The sequence below is a fragment of the Trachemys scripta genome, chromosome 9 (assembly GCF_013100865.1).
Source record: "Trachemys scripta elegans isolate TJP31775 chromosome 9, CAS_Tse_1.0, whole genome shotgun sequence".
Classification (NCBI taxonomy): domain Eukaryota; kingdom Metazoa; phylum Chordata; order Testudines; family Emydidae; genus Trachemys; species Trachemys scripta.
Genome location: NC_048306.1, coordinates 96,993,329 through 97,006,069, shown reverse-complemented (window position 1 = coordinate 97,006,069; position 12,741 = coordinate 96,993,329). Strand labels below are relative to the sequence as shown.

The 12,741-nt window shown below is 42.8% G+C and overlaps 1 protein-coding gene across 9 annotated transcripts in view; it reads right to left on the bottom strand.

Annotated features, from left to right (window-relative positions):
* Positions 1-12,741, bottom strand: part of ABCC5 (ATP binding cassette subfamily C member 5) — a 76,154-nt gene that overhangs the window by 50,521 nt on the left and 12,892 nt on the right. For 6 of the 9 annotated variants that reach the window (XM_034781425.1, XM_034781424.1, XM_034781423.1 and 3 more), the window contains one exon: positions 10,951-11,121. In XM_034781425.1, coding sequence (XP_034637316.1) covers positions 10,951-11,067 — 117 coding nt within the window. In that variant the 5' untranslated portion in view covers positions 11,068-11,121. Of the gene's footprint in view, positions 1-7,807; positions 8,062-10,950; positions 11,122-12,241; positions 12,378-12,448; positions 12,472-12,741 lie in introns of those variants that run through there. The other 3 variants (XM_034781427.1, XM_034781426.1, XM_034781429.1) reach the window with 3 other exon arrangements.

Here is a 12,741-nt window from a genome sequence, read left to right as displayed (position 1 = left end):
CCCACACCCTTCCTTGATGTCCTGTGTCGCTCACCATCAGGTTCAGCCTCGCCTCTGGCGGTTCAGGTTCCTCCATTCTTGAGTGAGAGATGCAACACTTAGAAGCTGGAGCTAAGAGCTATCGAAGCTAACTTAAGAGTTTAGCTAACTAACAAACTTAAAATTAAAACCTAATAAACAAAACTAAGAACAAAAGCTTAGGGAAACCAAGCTTCACCTAGTCCCCTTGGAACTTAGAAAGTTTAAGAAAAACCAAGTACAGCCTCCTAGTCTACTCTAGCAAGGTGGGTCACCTCTTTTATAGGGCACAGGTGCCTGAAATCCTTCCTCCTATGCCCAAACTTCATTCCTCACCCACAAAAATGTTAGGGTACACTTACTCCATAGGCTAGTATGTTTGTACGTATTGATGACACGTACATACATATTAATGACATTAGATCATACACACACTTTATTTTTGTTCTCCTGATTGTTTTGGTTCTTTCCTTGTGGTTTACCTATTAAGTCTAAGGGTACAGACTTGGAAACCCTCTATGCCATTCTATCATTATCTATCTAGGTGAACGGTCTTATACATGTGTGGGTGTTGACTTGCAATCTGGTGCCAGACATATGCAAGCCAACTTTGCTATCTGGGTGAAAGGTCCCAGTCACAGATATGCTAACTTCGCCTTGGCTCAACATACAGGATATGGCCTGTAGGTCCCTTGCATTACATCCAAACTTATTTTAATATAAATCTATAAACCAAATACTTAAACTATAAGAAAAAAAATTATATATATATATATATATATACACATACACACGCATACAAGTAGGTTAATTCTACAGGCTACATAATGTAAGGTGATTTTTGGTTTTAATAACCTTTTCATTACGAAGCGTAGTTTGTCTGGGCAGCAAGATGTGCTGGAGAGCCTACAAGAACTGTTTGTGACTCCATGGTAAAACTAATATAGTAATCCAGGAGTACACATTTGTTACTGCCTTGGTGAAACCTAGTTATAGAATATAGCTCCAGTTTGGATTGTCTGCCCTGTTTTCTGATAGTCAGATCTGAGATGGGCACTCTCAGTTATGAGCTACTAGACAGCATGACACTATTAATGCTGCTTTTCTCACTGGAACATAAGAAAGATGGATCAGCTCTTCACTGCAGGAGCCTGGAAATAGTCTCCTAGAAGTAAACACTCCAGAACAGAGATTCTCAAACCGTGGTCTGCGGAGTTCCCTCTAAGGTGTGCGGCTGCCCAGGCGCGCACAAGAGAATGAAGGGCCACCCACCTAATTAGTGGGGCCATGCAGTTTTTTTTTTTTAATATAGCGCTTTTATCCGAAGTACTTTACAATACTTAGCTAATGGTACAAACAACATTTGGAAAGATCGTTAAGTGGTCCGCTGAGACCCTCAGCAATTTTCAAGTGGTCCATGGGAAAAAAAAAAAAGTTTGAGAACCACTGCACTGATTTATTCTGATAAAGCGGATCACATCATCTAACACAAATGGCCAGGAACTTTCACAACAGCACTTACCTAAGGTACCTACAACATTCCTGCAGTTCAAGTATTAAAGTTTCTGCCCTGTCCAATTGTGTCTGTAGTTCAGGCTAACGGGGCTGACACTTGCAAAAACGCTGGAGGCACTGCTTGGATAGGATTCTTCACTATATGTAGGGCACACACTCCAGCTCTGTGTTAGAACCAGAGGCCATGTGGGAAGACTTGGCACTGTAGGAACAGCTAATAAGCTTTTAAAAAGTAAATTATAAATTTGGGGGGAGGGGGCACAGAGCACTGCTAAGCAGACGACTAGCGGCAAATCTGACCACATGCATCCGTGTCTTATACTGTGGTTCAGATGAAGGGAAAGGAGTTTCTTTATCTGCAGAACAGCGGCTGTAAAGATCCAAACAGCAGACCTATTCCAGGCCATGGATAATCTGAGTAAACTGGCGGTCTAGACTGTTACAGAATCAATTTCTTCCCCCATTATAACAAATTCTCGTGTTACTTTGTGAAGAACCTCATTTGCGCCTACACTGAGCTATCTACCTCGGGAAGAGACCGATGCAATGTCTTCTTTGCTTGAGTGGGACTGTGGGGGAATTTTTGCCGACAGCTGTGTGCGTTGGATCCATTCCCTTCCCAGCTGAAGCTCTATGGCATGGGGGGAAGTAAGGGGTAATTATTGATCTGCTTCCCCCCTCCAAAAAAATCATAATAGGCTTAAACTCTTTTTAGAGACATACTATGGACTTAATAGTGACCTATTATGAACACATTTTTGAATCTTTACGAAGAGTTTAGAAGGCCTGAGAGTTTCTGATCTTTGATTTCTTTTTTTAAATCTACACTAGAAGACGGTGTCATCAGTTCATTAGTTCTGCAGTCAAACAAGTCAAGAGTCAATGTTGAGCACTTCAGGGGATGGGCTTTAGGCAATTTGTTTTTGTTAAGATCTATTTAAACTTAATGAGTAGCGAACACTTGAGAGAGAGAACCTCTAATGAATATGAAGGAGTTAGAATGCTGCAATCAAAGACGAGAGCACTCCCAGAAAACACACTCAAGACATCCAGGCAGTCCTCCAGCAAAGGCAGCATTGATAGCCTTGGTATTTTTAAGGGAAAAAAAAGAATTAAAAAAAAAATTCTACTTTATTTTCTTAAAGCCTGTTGTGTCCATGTATCATAAGACAGGTGAGTGCATGAGAGAGTATCCATAAAGGGGGGGGGGGGGGAAAGAGAGAGAAGGGGGCTGTGTCTTAGTCTGTTGCATGTTTTTGTGGAGCCAATACAAATATCTGAACTGAATAAATCTTGCCCTCATTCCCCACTTGCCTATACCTCAGAGCAGGGGTGGCCAACCTGTTGCTCCTGAGCCGTATGTGGCTCTTCAGAGGTTAATATGCAGCTCCTTACCTCGGCACCGATTCTGGGGCGGGAGCTAGAGATGCTATCTTTCCAATGTGCTGGGGGGTGCTCATTGCTCAACCCCCTGCTCTGCTCCAAGCCCTGTCCCCACTCCAGCCCTTCCCCCAAGGCCCCTGCCCCTTCCCCTGAGCCTGCCATGCCCTCGCTCCTCCCCCCTCCCACCCACGGCCTCCTGCGCAGGTCAAACAGCTGATTGCAGTGGGTGGAGGGGGAGTAGGCGCTGATTGGTGGGGGCTACCAGCAGGTGGGAGGCGCTGGGGAGTGGTTGGGGGTCTGCTGACATTACTTTGGCTCTTTGGCAATGTACATTGGTAAATTCTGGCTCCTTCTCAGGCTCAGGTTGGCCACCCCTGCCTTAGAGATCCACACCATAGGTCCTCCTAGGTTAGTGTAACTGCTCAGAGGCTGGTAGGATAGTTCTCTCAGAGGGGAGAGGAACGCTCAGAGCTTTAAGAAAAGAAAAAAGCTGAAGAAAACAGATGGTATTGTTATCTATTTCCCTCCTCTTGACCGCAGAAACCACTTTCTCTACCCCCGACACACGCACTGTCAGCGACAGGCTTCCCCTGTGCATGATTGTTTTAGTAAGAACTTCTAGTAAATGAACTGTAATCCAGTTCCCAACAGTAGTGCAGAAGCGCCACTACAGGGCAGTCAAACTACTGAGAAAAGTGGACATAAACTGGATTTTTAGAACCACTATCCCCTCCAACTTATTCCTTCAGAGTTTATCCTCTTGGTCTCCCACTGTCAGATCCAACCCAAAATACTTCCCATTGTCTGTCATCTTACCTCTTGCCTTGTCTCTGTACCTCACTTTCACTGACTAACTGTTCCTTCTCTGCTCTCTTCTCCCCTCCCTCCTATAGCAAGACAGCACAACATATGCTACTACCATAATGGCAGTACCAATCCACTCCCTCCGGTCAATACGCTGCTCCCTCAGTCTACAGGACATGGGCACAGTTTCATGGAGCAATGGGAGTCCAGCAGATGGAATTGCTGGACCAGCACTCCTCCACTACAGCAATTTACTCTCAGCATTAGCAGACCAGAAACAGCACAAAAGTGGAATTTCTCCTCCAATACATGAGGTGTAGGCTCAGTGCTTGGCAGAAGCAAAGATGAGTTTTTTTAAGAATGAGTGTTTTTCCACTCATGGATGAAAATTAACACTCTGATAAACCATTAGGGTATGTATACACCGCAATTAAACACCCGCAGCTGACTGGGGTTTGCAGGTCTTGGGCTGTAAAACTACAGTGTAGATATTTGGGCTCAGGCTGGAGCCCGAGCCCTGGGAACCTGCGACCCTCCAGTCCAAGCCCAAAATGCCTACGCCGCAATTTTACAGCCCCACAGCCTGAGCCAGCTGACATGGGCCAGCCTTGGGTGTTTAACTGCAGATAAACATACCCTTAGATCTCCCACGTTTTATCAAAGCATATCCTACCGTATGCTTTGATAAAACGAACGGTTCCTTGCAGTCCCGGAATCTCCAAGTGCAGAATGAAAACATTCATTCATTAATTTCCAGCACCCAGAAATTTAATTACTACAGTATGAGATGTGAAGTCTAAGATTTCTGGCTGCAGGATTTGGAGACTGTGTACCTTGTATGCAGTTTTTCTTCTATGTCAGCTGTAGTAAACTGAACTATGAGACAGTGACCAGAATCAGACTTGGACTCTACTTAAGTTGTAGCAGATAAAGAGAAGGTAAAACTGCCAAATACTAGAACAGTTTAGATCTGAGCTTGCTAAATGCCTCGAGTTAATGCAAAGATACCTTCCAATGTGCTGCGAGATTTTACATGTGCAAACAAATGCCTCAAGCTGGTGAGCACAGTTGTAAGAGTGGCAGAACAGACTGTTATCAACAAGTTTTCAAAAAGCATACATGTAAACACAGCCACGTTTACTGTGCCCCGGTATATCGCCTCCACCGCAGCCAAATGTTGATGGATCTGCTCACTTGGGCAGCAATTAAGCAAACAAATTCAGAACTTTGTGCCAAGTATGTCATACTTGATAAATGGCACCAATGGCATTTCACCCTCTTTCTACAGCTAATCCACCAGGATTAGCTTCAAACACCCCCTACAAATAAAGCCACATAGGAACATCTTCAGATATAAAAAATGCCAGCTCAGAACAAATTCTAAAGCCCATTTGAGTCCACTGACTACGTGGGAACAGAGACTGTTTTAAAGAGTGCTTGAGTATTTCAAAGATTATCTGGAAAATGTGTGTATCGGTATTTTCCAAAGATTTTGGTCGTTTTTTTCCCCCCCAGTACCTGAATCTCAGTGAGATTCATTTGTAGGGCTCCTAGAGTACGTAATAGGAGTCTTGCTAATGTCTAATAGCAATTGTGCCGATTGCTGATCGGCTTTATGCTCAGAGTAGGTCGGAGAACACTTTGGCTGGCAACAGCCAGTGGCCAGTCTACACTCAGGCTCCCAATACTACTGACCAGCCCCATGGTGGAGGTGAATGGTGTCAGCAACAATGAAAACTTTTAGGAGTTTCCCTAGGGTAGGCAGGATCTTTGTCTGTTTCAGGACCTAAAAATGTGGTGCTGAATCCCAGCCCTCGAGACCTTTAAGCCTTACAGATGTTCAGTGCTATCCCTGCAAGGCCTGCAAACTTGTCTACCTAGCCAAACTGCCTTCACCCAACAGAGCATTCAGGAAGGAATCCTGGGTAGGAATAGGGAGAATGGGAAAAGGTTGAAGAGAGAATTTCTAGGGCTCCACCCACTCCAACTCGACAACATGGATTTTACCTGCATATTTTTAGCAGGTTCTATTGATGAGTCACAACGATCAAAAAGAAATCAATGTGAGTACAGCACTAACCACCAGTGTTTGTGCCATGTTTGAGAGGTGGTCACATCCAGGTCCCGTGGCAAAGAGCTTAAGGGTATGTCTGTGTGGCAGCTGGGAGCATGCCTCCCAGCACAGGTCAACAGAGACACACTAGCTCTACTTGAGTGAGCGTACTACAGGTCGCAGAGTGACCATGGCAGCAGTGGCTCAGGCTAGCCACCCTCTGGGTATGTACTACGGTGACCAGCCCGAGTCACTACCACACTGCTATTTTTAACTAGGGTGACCAATCAGAATGGGACCAGGGTGGGAGGATAAATAGGTTGCCTATATAAGATAAAGTCCCTAATATCAGGATATCTGGTCACCCTATTTTTAACATGCTAACTGAAGCAGAGCTAGTGTCCGTCTACCCACACTGGGAAGCACATTCCCTTTTGTTGTGTACCCTACGCCTGAGCAGAGTGTGTTGGGGAGGGGAAGAGATAAATTTTAAGAGATTACACACACAACTGCTTCAAGATTAATTAAGGACAACTCAACTCAGGAATTTCCAGGAGTATTACATATCACTATTCCAAAATGCTTTTGGGTTTTAGGCCTTCCTGTTAAATTGCTTCCTACCATAGCCCTTAAAGCTTTTCTGAAATGTAAAATTATTTCCATTCCTTATAACATGTCTCTTTTTGCAGTGGATTTCATGGACACAACTCCCAATAAGGTCCCAGCTAACGAAAGATAAGCAATGCTGTCTCCAATATACTTTAAAGTATATGGTTAAGAAATTTGAGAACAAAGGATACTAACTCATGTATTAAAATTCTAGTGAGATATTAATGGGATGTTTTAAAACATCCAGGATATATTATATCTGGTAAGACATGTTGGCTTTTTAGCATCAGTAAAATGATTGTTTGTGGAACCCTCCAACTACCTTTATATTTGTTAGTGCCAGAAAGCAGCATACTTCATCTGGAAATTAAACATTGTGAAGCATCATGGTGCCAATTAGCACAGCATCTCCTTATACAGGAGCAAAGTGAAGTGTTTAATGCATCTTACAAAATAGAATATTACAGTCTCTTCTACAAGATGGCTTTTAAAAATCCAGTGTGGCAAAAGCACATGTATAATTCGTTATTACAAACACTTATCCACCTTGCTTCAATAAGACTTTCATTTCTTATTCATATTTCTTTTAATTTTTAGGTTCCCAAAACACTTTTCACAGGTCCAAGTTTCTATGACAATGCCTCCATCAGGTAGCAGGAAACCTTGGGGATTAGTCTTACCTGTATGACAGGGCACTGGGAGTTAATATTTCAAGAATCCTGTTTGAGATAAATACCATGTTGTTCCTAAAAAGAATCTCTTTTTGTCCACACAGCCAAGATCTGGTAGTGCTGTGAGCATGATACCCTTGGCTTTTGTGAAAAGAGCAACTTACTCAGCAAATACTATACTTACCCCCTACCAACCATCCCTATAGATTTAAGATTAGCCCTTTTAGCCTTCTTTTGATAGAAGATTGGTGGCCACAGTGCCAGGCCCTGGGAGGAGATGGAATAAGAGCATCCAAATGGGAACTCCCTAGGACAAAATGACACAATCTTCACACACACTCAGGATTGGAGAGCGACCTGGGATTGACATGACATCCACCAGTAGCCCCTGGGTCTTGGCTATGCAATGGCTCATACACCATCCTTTCGCCCATGAAAGGTCTTATTTAGGAGACAACTGAACCTTTTGCTGATCTCAATTTATTAAGTAGGATGTGCACAACTACTACTTCTTAAAAGCAGTTTTTAAACACATGGAGAAACACAGAGGCCAGGACTTGAAAGACACACTCAGAGGCAAATCTGGTCTGGTGCAGCTGCAGCCTTGCCTGGAAGCATCAGAACCCAGTGACTAATAAAAAATAAAATACATACATTCATGCCACCATCTAGTTCTTACATCACATTTTTCATCTATGGATCTCAAAGCACTTTACAAAAGGAAGCCAGTGTCATTACTCAGCATTCCACTTACTTTGCAGGTCCCCACTACTTATGAGAGCCAATGAAGATGACACCCCCTCAGGATGAGACGAGGCACGTGCCTTCATGACCCTCTGCATGGACAGGAGGAAATGAACACGCCCATCTTCTTCTTCTCAGAATAAAAGCTGTGCAAACACTTCTCTGGCAGCAGACTTTGCAACACGTGTACTGTGGTACATTTGAGGCTCGGTTTCAATGCAGTACAGCTCTGAACCACCACATTTCAGCATTTTCATTTCAGATCTTTGTAGCGGCAACTTCATTGAACAGAAACTCTAGTTTCACACAACCTACTTTACAGCTGTGTTGTAATTGGGAACAACAAAACTACAACATTAGCAATCCAGCTAGCATTAGCTACATTTAGCAATGTAGTAAAATAAATTGACGTTGCTTAGTAAAAAAAAGTGTTCTGTACATGTTGTTTGTTCTACATTTAACAACACTGACCAAGATTGTTTGAGTGCTCTCTGCCAGGACCCTCACATTATTTATTTGTACTATCTGATTGGGTCTTCTGGGCACTATTGACCAGGCTCCACTGTGCTAGGCAATCCGTGTGCGCGCAAGCACTCTCACCTCTAAAAAAAGAGTAACAATGACAGACAAGCAACCACTTGATATTAAAAAAATAAACCTGATTTGAGGGTTGTTTTTTTATTTTTACTCACACACACACACACACACACACACTATTGTTCTACACCAGTCCTTTCTAAATCTTATTGTCCCCTCTTTGAGGCTTACCTGTTTTCTGACCTTTTTTTTTTTTTTAATAATCCGAGCTCTTCCTGTTTTGTCCTTCTCTGTTAACCATTTGACTTTTTTTTTTTTTTTTTTTTTTAAATCTATATAAATACATAACCCAGTCCTACCGCTCCCTGTCCAGCCTGGAGCCCTGGACTATTCATCCCATCTTTGTTCTCAGCCTTCCACTCAGAATTCCACACTTGTGGCTGACAAAGGTACAGAGTGTTCCACACAGCAGGCACCCCTCAAGCTCCAAACACTCAGAGGGTGCATGGCCTTTCCTGACCATCCACAGCAGGGAACTCCTCAGTGGGACCAGGTAGAGAGGTGCATCTCCAAAGATCCTGAACTGTAGCTCAAAGTGAATTTCAAAGCAAATGACCATGAAGCTTATTTCTTCTTCAAATTATTCTCTTGGAACCCCTGAGCACACCACCACAATCAGTACAAGGTGTACTGGGCTAACTGCAGCTCCCTTGGAGGTAAACAGCAGCTCATTCCCAGAAGCTTTAATAGGCTCACTGCATGTTCTTAGGATGCAGGCCAATCAGAAGAACCATCCTAATATGGCTACAGCTGGACTAAAAACCCATTGGCTAGGAAAGAAACAAGGCTGCCCACCAATGGTAACACTGTTGTCACCACCAATTCAACAGTGAAGAGTTGCTACTGGATAATGTATATTGGTTGTAAGCCAATCATAATAACGTAATCAATGCTGCTCAGAAGCTGCACCATGACTTCAGAGGAGCCCTGCTTCAGTATCACTGCCCGCATTAAAGCAGAAGTCAGATGTTCCGACTTGCCCTGAACAATGACTGTTATCGATATTATGCTGAGTCACAGAGACTGTGCAGAAACTAAGAGAACTGCAGAGAATGCAAGTATACACAGCACTCAGCATTCTGCCCCACTGCAGAACAGACCATTCGATAACATTTCAGCCTCTAGTAGTGCAATGCTTTAGCCAGGATTAAAACCAACTGCCAAAAAAGGAACTTGATTGCCATTGATCTGAACTGTGTTTTTACGTGTAAAGTACGATTACCTGACATTTAATATTAGCCTTTACAACAACATTCTCAATACAGTACTTGCTTTAAAAACCAAAAACTCTTTTTTTTTGGCATGAGAAAAGTGACAAACCTATTTTTCATACTGGGGATTTCAGACAGGTGATCTTTCTAGGGTGTTTACTATGAATTCTGACAAATTAGCATGTTTACTAGAGTTTCATATTGTGTGCATATACAAATAATAGAGAATCCAAATATAAGCAAGACATGTTTGCAGTATTAATCACTTATTTTATTCGTTGTTTAAACTAGTATTTATTTCCTTAGCATTTAGATAAAAGAGTTCTTGTGAAAAAGATATGCCCCAATAGATTTCAAGTGTCAGTAGTCATAGTAAACATCCCTCATCTAACTTGAATTGGCATAAATAACTGGTTCTGAGCTACACCTTTCACAAAAGTGGATCATGATTGTCAAGATTTATTGAGTAGTTTTTTTCTGTACACCGATTTGTCTTGCAGCATTTATGTTCCCATTACGATTACCAGCTAGCTACCCATATACATATGCATAACTCCATTCTTATTAACCCATCATAAACTCACTAGTCCTGATAACACTGGAGAAGACTAGCACAGCAGCTGAATGGCAGAGCCAATGCCAGAGTTTGGTTCTTAACTGGCAGGGACAATTAACTACTTGTGTCCAGCACAGGAAACACAATCAGCACTAAATAGTAAAGAACTAGTGTATACGGATATAATAAAAGATTCTAATTCATCCCGCTAAGTACAAACAATTCCTACTCCTAAGGCAAGTTAAACATCTGCTTCAGGAAAATAATCCTGAAAAAACGCAATGCATGATTAAGAATGTCTTTAAGCTGCTAGCGCTGACTGGGGCATGATTAGCAAAGAGCTCTTTATGTTTTCATGCCATTTCTGTTGCTTCTGTGTTCAGAAGCATCATCCCAATGGTTCAATCGGACCTGTGCTTACAGATTTCCCTTGGCTTTATATCACCACAATTATATAGATAGCCCCATAAATGTACATCAGAAAATGTGGTCTTTGTCAGAATAGTTGGCATAATTCAATTTAGTTTATTTAATACTCTTGAAAACATCTATTTCAGTTTTGAGCATCTGTTAAGCACTAGTCTCCCCCACTAGTGCAATTTTGCACTAGAGGTTAATATATATACAGCATGCCGTCCAACGACCTCTCCTATGCAAGAGGCAGAATGACCATCATTGACCTTCAAGGCAACAAACCTGGACAAAGCTGGCATGGCAAAATAAGGGTTGCTATATGTAATTTATTAAGCAGCCACACACAGACATGGAGAGTGGAAAAGAGAAACTGACCTTATATTTAGCTTGCTGGAATTTCAAACCTTCCTGCTCCGAGCCGGCTCTCTCCCTCACATTTCTATACCCAGGACTGGGTATAACATACTCTTTTCCTAGGTCGATGTCTTTCATCCTCTCCTTCCGTAAACGCCAGGGTGTACAGTTGTATTTTCACCTCAGAAAAATCTAAAGAGAATTAAAATCCCACTTTAAAACATATATCCTACGCCCTAAACAACCCTACATGATTTATAGGAAGCTTTTTAACCAAAGGTCTTGGGTAGCTATTTTGAAATCTTATTATAACATGTGACCAAACTACTCCACAGTGCCTTGTGGAGAACTGATCCAAGAGCACATGAACCCCTTGCTGAGCTAGTTAAAGGATATCCGAAAGTATCCATGAGACTAAAGTGACTCAGTGCAGAAGGGCCACTATAACATCTCCCTCACTTATAATTTTCAAGTATTTCTATCCTATGTAATACTAATTGATAGACATCAGTCATTTGATTCTAGCAAATTAAAAGTTTTTCAAAAATGCTTCAATATCAAACACCTAGAGCTCTATTTTCTTGATTGCACAATTTTACATATTAGTATGCTAGTTTCAAAGCCCATAGGACATACAGCATACATCTCTACAAATCTAGCACAAGATACTGTCAGTCTTCTCTACAGCACCCACAGACACTATGAAAAAAGCCTTTCTTAAAGATAATTTTTTCTCCCACACAAGTACTATTCATCTTCATTACAAATGTGCACAAGCATTAAAATGTATTTACATTGTATAGGCAGGCATGTAATCTATTTATTTAGAAAGAAATGCTTTGTGCTGCCGTGCATTTCAGACTGTTAACTCTTTCAGGTTATAATAGCAAATTCATCCATAAAACTGCTTGCATTGAAGTCACCTTGTCCCATAGCATTACATTTTTGATCTCCGTAGTTGTTGATTTAAAAAATAAGTCACTATGAAGAGGTCAGTTTAAAATCATACTGCAGCCAGAAAAATGTACTGGTGCAATGGACCATAACCCTATCATATGCAGTAACATCCACCACCCTCTCATATTAATTGCTTAAAGATCATTATCCAGGCTATTTCTGTAACATGCCCTTTGCCTCATATTTACAACTAGCCCTATTGATTTACAAGGTGGATCAAGTAACAGCTTTTATTGGACCCACTTTTGTTGGTGAGAGAGACAGAAATTGGCCTAGCACAAGATATTGCCTCACCCACCTTGCCTTTCTAATATCCCGGGACCCCCCACGGCTACCACACAACCTATTTACTTACAGAGAACCAGAATGTTTCCCACTATGCCCCTCCAGAGAGATCCACTCATGGAAGCAGGAATCCACGGGGGAAAAAAAAACACAGGGGCCTCCTCCTCCTTGCCCCCACCCCTGCCTGCCTTGGGATTTATTTGTCTGCGCCGGGCGAGAATGATTCTTCATCTCGCTGCCGCCAGGCCTCGGTTTGCAGCCAGAGCGTTCGCGGTACCTTGCTGGATGCTCCATCATCTCTGCTGCAGCACCCGCTGTGGGGCCCGCCGCACCCGGCACCCACTGGCTACAGTGCCAGCGCCACTATCGCACAGACACCAGCAACCCCGCCTGCAGATCTGCAGACGGGAGCAGCCACCTGCCCCCCCCACCCCCCTTCCTAACACCGGGCGTTTGCAGCCCCCCTCCCCCCGGTGCAAACAGCAGCGCCTGCACGCAGCATAAACAAGGGAGGGGTCCTCGGCCCTGACTGCCCTCTGCACCCCCAGCCCTACACTGCAATCCCGCCCC